This window comes from Leucoraja erinacea, chromosome 25 (genome assembly GCF_028641065.1).
Source record: "Leucoraja erinacea ecotype New England chromosome 25, Leri_hhj_1, whole genome shotgun sequence".
Classification (NCBI taxonomy): domain Eukaryota; kingdom Metazoa; phylum Chordata; class Chondrichthyes; order Rajiformes; family Rajidae; genus Leucoraja; species Leucoraja erinaceus.
This window is the reverse complement of record NC_073401.1, coordinates 21,741,386-21,755,211: the sequence shown is the minus strand read 5'-3', so window position 1 is coordinate 21,755,211 and position 13,826 is coordinate 21,741,386. Positions and strand designations below refer to the sequence as shown.

Here is a 13,826-nt window from a genome sequence, read left to right as displayed (position 1 = left end):
GGGAATTAACCTGGTGAATCTACGCTGCACTCCCTCAAAAACAATAATGTCCTTCCTCAAATTAGGAGACCAAAATTGCACACAATACTCCAGGCACGGTCTCGCCAAGGTCCTGTACAACTGCAGTAGGACCTCCTTGTTCCTAAACTCAAATCCTCTCGCAGTGAAGGCCAACATGCATTGGCTTTCTTCACTGCCTGCTGTACCTGCATGCTTTCTTTGAATGACTGATGTACAAGCACACCCAGGTCTCGCTGCACCTTCCCTTCTAATCTGACACCATTCAGATAATAATCTGCCTTCCTGTTCTTGCCTCACATTTATCCACATTATACTGCATCTACCATGCTTCTGCCCACTCACCTAACCTATCCAAGTCACCCTGCAGCCTCATAGCATCCTCCTCGCAGCTCACATTGCCACCCAGCTTTGTGTCATCTGCAAACTTGAAGATGTTACATTTAATTCCCTTCAGTTCCTGCCTCCCACTAGATCCTCAGTCCCCTAGTATTCCCAGGAGATTGTTTGTGTCTTCCTTAGTGAAGAGAGAACCAAAGTACTCATTTAACTGTTCTGCCTTTTCCATGCTTCCTATTATAAATTCACAGGCAAGTGGGACAAGCTCTTAGGCAACTTGGGCAGCATGGATGAGTTGGGTCGAAGGGCCTGTTCTGTGTTTAGCTCTACGACTAAATAAAAAAGGCAACGTGACCAGAAATGTATGAACCCTACAATCTTTTCAAACGCCAAATTAATTTATTAGTTTGCACTTATTTCAATACTTAATAAATAGTTGAAGCTGTTTTTTTCTTTTAAAGTTAAAAGGAAATTAAAAGTTTAGGCATTATTCATTTAAAATACTCAGACACTTTGATCGTACTCAGCTGAACAAAAGTAACTCATCAGTAAGAGCTGTTAATGCAAGGCATACCCAGTGCAGAGCTTGCTACACGTAACATCTCCACAGTGTTTAGGGCCTGTGGTCTCTGCTTCACCTTCTCCTTTTTACTGACAGATTGCACCTGTAATAAAACATGAAAATATATAACCAGGCCACAAACTACCTCCCGAGTTAAGATGAGATGCTCTACTTTCAGTTGGATGCCATCTATCATAAGCAGGGGTATGCTGTGGAATGGTCTATATTTGTGAATCAAAAGTCCTGGAACTAACTGCATAACATAATCTGAATGACTGAAAGCATGTCATTGGAAGTATATCATTTAAGGAGTTATGGATTGTTCAAGGACTCTCAATGATCTATGTACGCATTAGGTTGCAGACAGGACCAAAGAGCTTTATTTTCAGCCTAAAATTCTCTTCTTCCATTTCTCCCCTGTCTCCTTCTCAATTTATCATAATTTTCCCCAATCATTTCCTTCCCTTGCTTCTCTCTACAGTATATCATTTCCCCACTTAACCCCTTCCCTTATTGCTTCCTCTCATTCCATTTCTCTCAAACAATTGCAATTCCCATTCTTTCTACACTCTTGTGTTAAACAGGTGCATTCCCTTTATGTAGTTTAGACATTTCTACTTATCTGTGCATTTAGGCAATTAGTTTGTGTGTCATTGACAAGCAGTTATTGCCCATTCTCGACCACTGAAAATGTTAACAATCCTTTCAAATGTCTGCGGACTCTACTTGTACCAGTCTAAAAATAATTAGTACTGTTTACACCACAGCAAAACGCGATAAACTGAAGATCAGAACAGGCCAGCATGTTGGGTCTTTTTCCTGATTAAAAGTTTGAATAAACACATTGGGCTTGGATAACAACCTATTGTCATCATGATCACTTTTCCTGAAATCAGATTTTAGAGCCAGATTTCTTAAACTCAAAGAAAATTGTCGAACTTTAACGTTTTTTCGACTTGGTCTGTGAATCATTACATCATTTTTAGATCACTGTTATTATGAAATGGCTATACCCTGAAAACCCCATCCCCATGCATCTTTTCGCCTCGTGATACCCCGAGGGACACAATAACTAAGAGCCTGACAGGGGCTTACCCATTCCCCCCACCCCTCTACCTACCTTTGTTTCTTTTGTGGACTTTGTCATATTTAGATACATCTGTGCTATTTCTCGATCAAAAACTCTGACTCTGTCCCAGTCTAGAACCATGGAATCACCAGCAGAATTAGTGACCTGGAACAAAACAAGTAATTTGAGAGTGTAATGACCCCCAAATTGTTCATTTGTGCTTGCAGAGCAGTTCGCTATAGAGAAACTCATTATTTTTTAAATTGCATGGAGAGAAAGTAATAATACCGACAACAACAGCAGATATCTATCAGCTCCCAGAAGGAAAATAAAGGAAAGATTTGCATAACTCATGTCTAAAAGTAGGATGTTCCAACATGTCATAAAGATGATGTCATCCAGGCAAAAGCCACTGCATTTTACAATTTATTTATTTATTAACTGCAATTATTAATCGTCTGTGAATGGAAAATGCTTCTTGGTTTTCGGAAGCTCTCCAAATGTGATTATCACATTTTTAAAGGCAAAATATCATTGTGGATCAAAATTTGCACCATCCAAGCATTAAGATTAGAATTACTAACAATGTTTAGTTTAGTTATACAGCGCGGAAACAGGCCCTTCGGCCTACTGAGTCCGCACCGACCAGCGATCCCTGCACTTTAACACTATCCTACACACAAGGGACAATTTACACATACACCAAGCCAATTATCCTACATATCTGGAGTGTGGGAGGAAACCGAAGATCTCGGAGAAAACCACGCAGTCACGGGGAGAACGTACAAACTACATACAGATAGCACCCGTAGTCGGGATTGAACCCGGGTCTCCGGCGCTGCAACTCTACCATTGTGCCATCGTGCTACCAATGTGCAGGAAAAGGAGCCCACAGATAGAACAAACAGCACACATATATGATTAGGTTAACTCCACAATCAAGTTCAGTAGATGCAAATGGAACTGCCATTCCCATGTGGGTCTCGACAACTATTGCAGATATTGCATGCCAGCAGAATACTGACACTATCAGGTGCAAACCCAGGGTCTCTTGGGAACTAGCAACCATCTCCTATTCAAATAAGCAGCATATTAACAGTCTTCTAAATAAAGGGCATCTCTCTTGGATTGTGCAAATTTTTCCTTGAGTCAATGGGAATATGGCAGGCTGAAGGGAAAAGCTATATACCATTATAAATTTATCACAAACCTTTGCTTGCAGGACCCAGTAAGCCTCAGGCTTGAAAGATTGGATCTTGTCATGTCTCTCCACACAGAAACCAAGAGTGGGTGTCTGGCAGGGTCCGAATGAGACGAGGGAACTGTCCAAATTCCCATATTTACCCTGAAAATATTTGGTCTGAAACCTGAAAAACAAGTGAAAATGTCAGCTTCTTACTCGGAAATGTTTGTTTTCTGCCCTTACAGAGTCCTTTAAAATTCGATGAAACCTATCTCAGTCTATGGTTAATCACCAACACAAGGTTTTTTGTTGCACTAACAACTTCCAAGAGACATTTGTGTTGATAAAATACCAGCAGAAGCATGGATGATTGAGATATTTTATAGGGCGAAATGTGACAGGCAGGTTATAATGGAAACAAGAGTTTGTCTAGATGATTCGTCTCCTTATTTCCCTAGGTACAGAGGAGATGCAGAGTATTGTAAAGTGGCAAATCTGCCAGTCTTGTTCAAGGAAGAGAGCTAGGTCATTTCTAAACACTTTAATATCACTGGTAGGATTTTGGAAACAATCAATGGGAATAAAACTGGTACAAGAGGAGATTTGAGTTAATTAAGAAATAGCAAATACGGCAGAAAGTTTGTCCAGCCTAGATGAGTTTTTTTAAATGAAGCAACCCAGAACCTTTACTATTAAAGACGTGGGTGACTGTTTTGATGGAACATCACCTGCCGCTCCTCTTCAAGATGCAACACCATCCTAATTTGGAAATAACAACATTTTTGTCACGGGCTCTACTTTTGAACTCTTGACTGCCGAGCAATATGGGAGCATCTTCATTACATTGACCACAATGGTTCAAGAAAATGACTCACCACCACCTTCTCAAGGACAATTAGGATTGGGCAATAAATGATGGCCTTGCCAGCGATGTACAAATCCTAGTTTAAAAAATTCAAAAGTTGAAGGAGGAATGTTATGGACTTTGTGTGTATGAGTTTTAAGAAAACCTCCGACAAATTTCAATGGACGAGTGGATGCTACATGTACTAATACCCAAATGGACTTGTGCTTTCTTTTTATAACGATATTACACATTAGTCCGATACTCTTTTCTGTGCTTCCGCTAAGCGTAGAGTAAGTGGGAGATAGAACCTGGTGAGTTTCAGCCAGTCAGTAGCCACACTCTGTATCCCAGCATCAGCCGCACATTCCTGACCCTACTCAAATTTCAAGAGAATTTCACTTTTACACAAAAAAATCAAAATATTGCTATAATTACTTAAACTTAAAAAAACATTCTATGAGTTTGTTGAGCAACAATGGCAAAGTAGTGGTATTATTGATAAAGACTACATTAGATTTGTGGCAGAGGATGCTTAAATGATTCAAGGAATTTCTCAAGAAAGCAATGTTCTTAAGAATATCGTTACGGGTTTATAATGATTTCATTTTACAGTATATTGGATGAAAGCAAGTGCTAGATTCAAATACCTTACAGGCACTAGGAGTATTCTGTTGGACTTTTAATCAACAATTTGGTCTTTCTTTGATGATGTTCGATTTATCAAACCCAATCTACTTCGTCAAGACGCAACTTGATTATTGAATATCAGACCTGGTGTTTTGGAATGCTTTATATATACACTCTTGCTGTACCTTGTAAAAGCACAACCCACTCTCAGATCAAGCTCCTGACGTGCATCAACCGAGAGTGCTTCATTCCGATTAGGCTCTCCTAATTGGTTCATGGCCTTGCTAATGTCAGTATCCGTTATAGCACTGAACTTTGCACGAAAAACCACCTTTTCATTTCCACGGGGAATGTTCATAACGGGTGTAATGGCATCCAGTACCTGAATAAACACAAAAATACACAGTGCAAGTCTGAATGTAAAGAATACATACTGTGGACAAATGCACATTCCTCAAAAAAGTACTCTTATTAATGGGTCAATGCTTATATCGCAACAAATCCAAAAGAAGGATGAAAATTCAAAATAAAAGGCAATGTGCTGGAAAACATTTTAGAATAGAGCTCAGAAGCATCTTGGAAGTAAACTTTATTGTCACCACTCAGCTATCGTTACTTGGCTGCCATTCTCAATCTATACAAATACCGACCTTTACCTCATTAGGAATAATTTAGGCAAGATTTTGGCTTATTATGTATAGATATTAGCAATGGTTATGTAGTTTCGAGATACAGCGCAGAAATAGGCCTTTCGGCCCATCGAGGCCGCGGCAACCAGCGATCCCCACTCACTAACGTTATCCTGCAAAGACGGGACAATTTACCATTTTACCCAGCCAATTAATCAACAAACCTGTACATCTATGAAGTGTGGAACCGGAGATCCCGGAGAAAACCCAAGCAGGTCACGAGGAGAACGTACAAACTCCGTACAGACAAGCACCCATAGTCAGGATCGAACCTCGGTGTCTGGTGCTGTAAGGCAGAACTCTATCGCTGTGCCACCGTGCCGCTCTGATCCTTCTTCTTCTTGTTCTTGTCCAGTTCTCAGTTTTGGGTGGCAAAATAAAATCTCCTTTGGATTCTAGGAAATGTAATGTGCTTTTTTTAAACCTATGATTAAAAAAAAAAATCTTACCTCAAAGCAGATATTTTCTCCTTCCTTGTCACAATCCAGCCAGAGAACAATGTAGTCAATGCCTCGCCCTTCCACCTGCTCAAAACAAATAATACGTGAATAAATGGGATTAATTACTCAAATTCACTCTGGTGCAATACTGATGGAACAGTTATCCTCATGATCAGAAGTTAAAGTGATCTCTCAGGTGAATGATAAACGAGTCATTGCACCATGTTGATGAACATGTAAATTTTCACTGATAACCTTGCAAATATTAATGTCTCAAGAGCCATATTTTAGAAACATCTCTAATCATCATATTGCCATGTGAAAGCATGTTGGATGCATATTGGTCTGTGTTTCCTTCCTCATAATGGTTCACACTTCAAAAATATTTTATAGCATGTCAAGCACTTTAAGAAGATCTTCGAGATCTAAAAAAACTGAAAATGAAAAAAGGGTTGCATTTAACTAATGCAATCAACTCAAAGCTTTGATATGGATGCTGGACAAGCAAAATAATTAATAAAATGGACAGCAAGTGGACAGCACAATAAGATGTTAATCAAATAGTAACACCAAACCTCTGTAACCCCTAACCTGCTAAATAACAAAAAGCCCAATGCAACTACAAAATATTGTAGTTCAAAGGGATAAGGAGTATTAGTGAATGAAACAAAAAGTTAGCAAGCAGGTACAGTAATTAATTAGGAAGTGCAACAGAATGTCAGACTTTTTTGCAAAGTATAAATGTTTTGAACCAACTTGACAGGCCACAGCTGCAGTGCTGTATGCATTTTTGGAAGGATATTTAAGGAAATATGTGTTTAGAGATACAGCCCGACCAGCGATCCCCACACACTAACCCTATCCCTCACACACTAGGTAAAATTATTAAGGGATTGGACACGCTAGATGCAGGAAACATGTTCCAAATGTTGGGGGAGTCCGGAACCAGGGACCACAGTTTAAGAATATGGGTAGGCCATTTAGTACTGAGATGAGGAAAAACTTTTTCACCCAGAGAGTTGTGAATCTGTGGAATTCTCTGCCTCAGAAGGCAGTGGAGGTCGATTCACTGGATGCATTCAAAAGAGAGTTAGATAGAGCTCTTAGGACTAGTGGAATCAAGGGATATGGTGAAAAGGCAGGAACGGGTACTTTATTTCTTTGCCTCTGTACTCCACAATTTAAGATTTGTAATAGGGAAAAAAAACTCTCATGTTAAAGTGCACATTCTCAGAATTTAATAAAGGGCTTTTTATACATTTTGGTTTCACCATGTAGAAATTACAGCAGTGTTTATACATAGTCCCCACATTTCAGGGCACCATAATGTTTGGGACATAGCAATATCATGTAAATGAAAGTAGTCATGTTTAGTATTTTGTTGCATATCCATTGCATGCAATGACTGCTTGAAATCTGCGATTCATGGACATCAGCAGTCGCTTTGCTTCTTCTCTGGTGATGCTCTGCCAGGCCTGTATTGCAGCTATCTTTAGCTTATGCTTGTTTTGGGGGCTAGTCCCCTTCAGTTTTCTCTTCAGCATAGAAAAGGCATGCTCAATTGTGTTCAGATCAGGTGATCGACTTGGTCACTCAAGAATTGATCATTTTTTAGCTTTGAAAAACTCCTTTGTTGCTTTAGCAGTTACGTTTGGGATAATTGTCTTGCTGTGGAATGAACCGCCGGCCAATGAGTTTTGAGGCATTTGTTTGAACTTGAGCAGATAGGATGTGTCTATACAGTTCAGAATTCATTATGCTACTACCATCAGCAGTTGTATCATCAATGAAGATAAGTGAGCCAGTACCTTGAGAAGCCATACATGCCCACCGCCACCACCGTCTTTCACAGATGAGGTGGCATGCTTTGGATCTTGGGCAGTTCCTTCCCTCCTCCATACTTTGCTCTTGCCATCATTCCGATATAAGTTAATCTTTGTCTCATCTGTCCACAAGACCTTTTTTCCAGGACTGCGGTTGCCCATTTAAGTACTTCTTGGCAAATTGTAACCTGGCCATCCTATTTTAGCGGCTAATCAGTGGTTTGCATCTTGCAGTGTAGTCTCTGTATTTCTGTTCATGAAGTCTTCTGCAGATAGTGGACATTGACAAACCCACACCTGACTCCTGAATAGTGTTTCTGATCTGTCAGACAGGTATTTGGGGATTTTCCTTCATTATAGAAAGAATGCTTCTGTCATCAGCTGTGAAGGTCTTCCTTGGCCTGCCAGTCCCTTTGCGATTAGTAAGCTCACCAGTGCTCTCTTTCTTCTTAATGATGTTCCAAACAGTTGATTTTGGTAAGCCTAAGGTTTGGCTGATGTCTCTAATAGTTTTATTCCTGTTTCTCAGTCACATCATGGGTTTTTTTACTATCATTGGTACAACTTTGGTCCTCATGTTGATAATCAGCAATAAAAGCTTTCAAATGCGATGGAAAGTCTGGAGGAAAGACTAGGTGCTGAGAGCTCTCTTATACCTGCATGAAGGAGGCAATTAAACACACCTGAGCAATTACAAAAACCTGTGAAGCCATATGTCCCAAACATTATGGTGGGTAAAATGGGGGACGGGACTATTTATAGACACAGCTGTAATTTCTACATGGTGAAACCAAAATGTCTAAGAATGGCCTTTAGTAAAATCTGACAATGTGCACTTTAACCACATGTGATTTTTTTTCCTAAAATCGCAAATTGTGGAGTACAGAGGCAAATAAATAAATGATGGGTCTTTGTCCCAAACATTATGGAGGGTACTGTACATGTAACCATTTTAAATCCAGACTAACGGCTTTGGCACCTGTAAAAACTTCACCATATTGAGTTTGGGGTTAGCTTCCTTCTTTTCTGTTGGTGCTTTGCTGAAAAGCTCTGCTGGATCAACTTTGTCCCAATTATTATATTTTCCTGAAAAATGAAAACATGATGTTATAAGTTCTTGCTGAAGCAATCCCCACAATCCACAATCCCATTGTCAGAGTATTGAAAACAACAATGCCAGACAAAGATATATTTACTTCCCTGTTGTCCTAAGCTGTTCCAGACCTCACCTGTCGATAGATTGCAATGGCCAAGGTATATTTGCAATGCTAAAAACGAGTCACATCAATGCAAAGGTATGTCCTTCCGCAAATTATATATTATTCCAGTTGCAAATCTGCAATTCTTAAACTTACCATATGCATCATTAATGAGCTGGGTTTTGAATTAGAATTAGATTATAAATTTGAAACAGATGTTACGGGTGTATTGGCTATTTTGTTCAGATTGTAACAAACTAAATAAAGGCACTCGATAGAGGAGCACAGTGGTTATGATACAGAATTAGTAATCTAAAGGTTTAAATAAATCACTAACAGACACGTTTAAATTCCAGCATGGCAGATGTGGAATTTAAATTCTGTTAATAAGCATGAAATAAAAAGTTAAAAAGCTACTTGATTGGTTTATGGTGCTTTTTTTCTTCTTCAGGGAAGTAAATGTGCCATCTTTACCCATCCAGTCTTCATGCGATACCAAATCCTCAACAACATGGTTGATCTTAATTGGTCTATGAAATTTCCAAGCGTGACACTTTACCGTATCACATACTGAAAAAAGCCAACTCGGTACCAGGCACGGCAAAGGGGTTGTATAAAATCACCAGACATTTTCTCACTGGCAAAATGTAACTTGTTTTCATGCCAAATTAGCTGATAACAACTGCATGACTTTCACTAATATAATAATGTAATGCTACAATCTGAATGATGGATTAAATCTATTCAACTTCAGATCGTGATTCGTGAAACAACGTCAGCAGGCAGGCACGCCCAAGTTGATGGGAGTATCAACAGACCAGGATGATTCTGGGGTTTGAATTTGACACTAATTTCCAGAGCACTGCAGACAGAAGACAGTATGAAAAAGATACTTCACTTTTCTCATTATTTTTTCAAAACGTTTGATTGTTACTTACTAAATTATTGGAGAAGTAGGCAAAAAAGACTTTTATCATAGGGCTGACTTGAAGTAGGAAATTTAATTGAAACCTTCAGGAAAAAATTGAGCTAAAACCAAGAATTCAGGCACTGATGGATTTACTTGATCAAATGAAATTACATTTATCATAAAAAGGAACTGCAGATGCTGGTTTATATAAAATGATATAAAATGCTGGAGTAACTCAGTGGGTCTAGCAGCAGGTCTGGAGAACATGGACAGGTGACATTTTGGGACCCTTCTAAAAACAGGGAACTATAGATGTTGGTTGACATCAAAGAATCCTATCCATGTTCACGAGAGATGCTGCTTGACCCACTGTTAATCCTGCATTTTGTATCTTCTTTTGTAGCTAGATTTACTTTTGCATGGATATGATCAATTCAGGGACTGCACACTCTAACCCTTGGCCTCATAAAACAAAGGAGTAGGTTTTTAATTCATAGCTGTATCTGCAAATTCTGCGATACTTTTATAAAAATTGAGGAATACTCATTTGAAGACTAAAACTGGCAATGTCCAGTATCCTCATTCATTGGACAATAATTCACATCTCTGCTAAGTAAAAGTTCCACCAGGATCCAGATTACCTATGAAATCCAAGGTCATCACATGACCGCAGACTGACGTCACCTTGAATCGGACATTCTGCCGCAGGAAGGTCCCGGTGTACTCGTGCACGGAGCATACTCCATTCAAACCTTTCCGGGAGTTCAAGTTACCTGAATGGAAAGCATAAGAAAAAAAAGTTTAACTTTCTTCCACAACTTTTCTTTGTGGAACAGAAGGCAAACACATAGTTTCTACAATGAATATTCCAGTTCCAGATTCAAATTTAATAATTTACAAAGTTTTTTTTTACAATTAAGGATAATAATTATCAATCTAATGACTGCCGCATGATGTGAGCTATGAATTGCAGCCATGAAAAAAACATGCATCTAAAATAGAAATCAATAGATTTGAAACAGGAGTGGTTGCACTGTGGTTATGGTAGTCAATTTATAGGTCTAGACTAATGATTTCAAAGATAAAAATTTACAAGTCAGAGAGAGATCATGACTTCACTTATTTAAATACATTGAGAATAACACGATATTACAGATCTGCCCTGGGTTAGTGACCTTAGTGGGAACTTGAGAGTGGTGAATATTTGCATTGAAAGGCCAGAAAGAATGGTGGAGACAGAGATGCTGACAGGATTTAAGAACAAGCAGAGGCATTGCTGAAATATAGAAGGCCATGAGCCTAGTACTGAAGGATGGGTTTCATATGGGTTGGTACCCAAAGATCAGCGGGGATGTGGTGGACTGACTGACCGACCTGTGTCCATGTGGGGAAAAACCCTTTCAGCATCTACCCCATCAAACAATCTACAAATTTTATTCCTCAGTCTCAAAGTTCTGGAGAATATAGTCCTATTCCAACAAATCTCCAAAAATCTATCTTAAAAATCTCTCATAAATTAACATATGCTTATGTAGGCAAGGAAACAAAAACTGCACTCAACATTCAACATATGATTTCACCAAAACCTGACGTTACATCCAAATTTACAAAAGAGGTTTGACTATGCACAAAAAGCAGGAATTGTTGTTAAAAAATTGCCAGACGCAGCTGTTTTTTCCAAAAAATTGTCCATAGCTACGGTATATAATTCAGTTCTCTCTGATTCTGTACAATGACCACAATGGGTTAGTTAGTGTCTTGACTTTAAAATTAAAGGGTGGTGCAAAATTCAATTTCAAAATTTACAGACAACATATTTGGATGTATACTATAGAGAGGAAAATAGAAAAAGATCAAAATGACAATGGAGGATAGGAGATTGCTTGATATATGAAATTTCATACAATCCCATCCAAAGAAAAGCAGCTAATAATACATTTTCTAATGGAATGCAAGAACAGAGAGATCTGGTAGAACATGTGAATAATCTTTGAAGGTGGTAGGCTTATAGATAAAGGTTTCAAAAAGATGTGGTTAATTGGTATTTGTAAATAGATGCATGGAGTAGAAATTCTCATTTATGGAACAGCTCCATCCAAGATTGCAAGAAATTGCAGAGAATTGTGGACGCAGCCCAGACCATCATGCCAACCTTCCTTCCTACCATTGACTCCATCACACTTCACGCTGCCTCAGCACGGCCACCAGCATAATCGAGGACCAGTCTCAGGCCGAACACTCCCTCTTCTCCCCTCTCCCATCCGGCAAAAGGTGCAGGTGTGAAAACGCATACCTCCCGATTCTGGGACAGTTTCTTCCCAGCAGTCATCGGGCAATTGTATCATCATATCACCAAGTAGAGAGTGGTCCTCAGCTACCATCTACCTTATTGGAGACCCTCGGACTATTTTTACTTTGCACTAAACATTATTCCTGTAATTCCATATTTGTGCACATCCATAGATGTGGACGGCTTGATTGTAATCATGTTGAATGGATAGCACAGAACAAAAAAGCTTTTCACTGTACCTCGGTACATCTGACAATAAACGGAATTAAATTCTAGGAAGCTACACTAAGTAATACAACACTTGTTCTACTCCAAGTTTGGTATCCAATTCAGGGATCACAGGGATCACAGCAAATTTTAAAACACAGTTCCACAAGGGTTAAAGATAGTAGATGGACTACAAAACCTGATATTATTTTCCCTGCAACGGAGGAAACCAAGGGGAAATGTGTTAGAACTATTTACAATGATGCCAGGTTTAATGGGAGCAAATGCAATTATGCCAATCATTAGGAATAGATCTAAAGTGACTTGTCAAAAGAACGATAGAATAAACGTTACAAATGTGCTTGTCTATTAAAGCAAAAAAAAAAAGTTAAGTACCCCATGGAGAAAAAGACGGCAGCACTAGGAAAGAATGGGGCAAAGAAAACACAAACTTGACTACCCGATTTTAGATTCTGAAAGAACTGGCAGACTTGATGGACTGAACGGCCTCCTTCTGTGCTCTTATTCTATGATTTATATTGGGACAACACTTTGTAAATGGAGAAAAAAAACCCGTCAGATATCGGAAACCAGAAATACAAAAAAAAAAGAAAATGCTGGTAACAGGCAGAAGGTCAGGCAGCATCTGTGGCAAGAGAAACAGTTAATGTTTTAGATCAGGGACTCTTTGTCAGGTTTTTTATTTTGCACAAATGCTGCCTGACAAGTTGAATGTTTCCACAGACACAACGGAATGCAGATGCTGGAAACCTGAACAAAACACAAACTCCTGGGGAAAATCAGAGCACAAACTCCTTGAGAAAATCTATGGAGGGAAATTGACAGGTGCCGTCACGGGTGTTTCCGGTATGTTCTGTATTTATAAAAGATTTGCAAAGTTGCAGAACCCTTTAACTTTTCAAAAAAGTTTATTGAATTTCTATGGAACCGGTCTTACTTCTTCCTTCACGCTTGTGAAGAACCGCAGACGGCCCCTGCTCAGCGAGCATCATTTGCCTGATTTTAAACTGGGTTGATCGGGACCAGCCATATCTGGATGCAATTACAAGCCTCCTTCAGACTGCGGTTCACTTACCCCGCGACAGGATCTTGGCAATGGATTGAGCAAGGGACGGCTTCTCCGCCACCATCAGCACCGTCTTCATCTCCCCAGCCGGCGAGCATCGGCCTCACGCTCGAACAACCGTCGCTGCTACATCACCGACACTTCCGGCGCACGTGTACAACTTCCGATTGCTGGGCTGATGGAGGACCCCGTCGTTGTCAGGGCAACCACCTCCTCCTCCTCTCCCCCTCCCCCTGTGTAGGCTATTGAAGATGGAAGCCGAGGCAGAATATTACAGTGGTATACAAAATTATGAGGAGCATAGAAGGAGTTGGAGGACAGCGAGATCAATATGGAGAATACAAATATGCTAGAGCAGTTTGAGGTTGAGATGGTGATGGTGCTGAGGCTCTAGCAGAGCATTAAGGTGGATGTCCCCAGGGCCTGGTGCAATCAACCCCACATTATTGAGGGAGGCAAGAGATGAGAATATGGGGACCCTGACAAGGATCTTTGTCTCTTCTCCAAACACAGTAAAGGTCCCAGAGGACTGGAGA

At 39.7% G+C, this 13,826-nt stretch overlaps 1 protein-coding gene across 1 annotated transcript in view; it reads right to left on the bottom strand.

Annotated features, from left to right (window-relative positions):
* Nucleotides 1-13,451, bottom strand: part of top3b (DNA topoisomerase III beta) — a 29,713-nt gene extending 16,262 nt beyond the window's left edge. Inside the window, exons 1-8 of the mRNA XM_055655149.1 lie at nt 13,300-13,451; nt 10,348-10,479; nt 8,577-8,683; nt 5,784-5,858; nt 4,831-5,027; nt 3,199-3,355; nt 2,040-2,153; nt 932-1,022 (exon numbers count right to left, since the gene is read on the bottom strand). Coding sequence (XP_055511124.1) covers nt 932-1,022; nt 2,040-2,153; nt 3,199-3,355; nt 4,831-5,027; nt 5,784-5,858; nt 8,577-8,683; nt 10,348-10,479; nt 13,300-13,369 — 943 coding nt within the window. The 5' untranslated portion in view covers nt 13,370-13,451. The remainder of the gene's footprint in view (nt 1-931; nt 1,023-2,039; nt 2,154-3,198; nt 3,356-4,830; nt 5,028-5,783; nt 5,859-8,576; nt 8,684-10,347; nt 10,480-13,299) is intronic.
* Nucleotides 13,452-13,826: the final 375 nt, after the last annotated feature.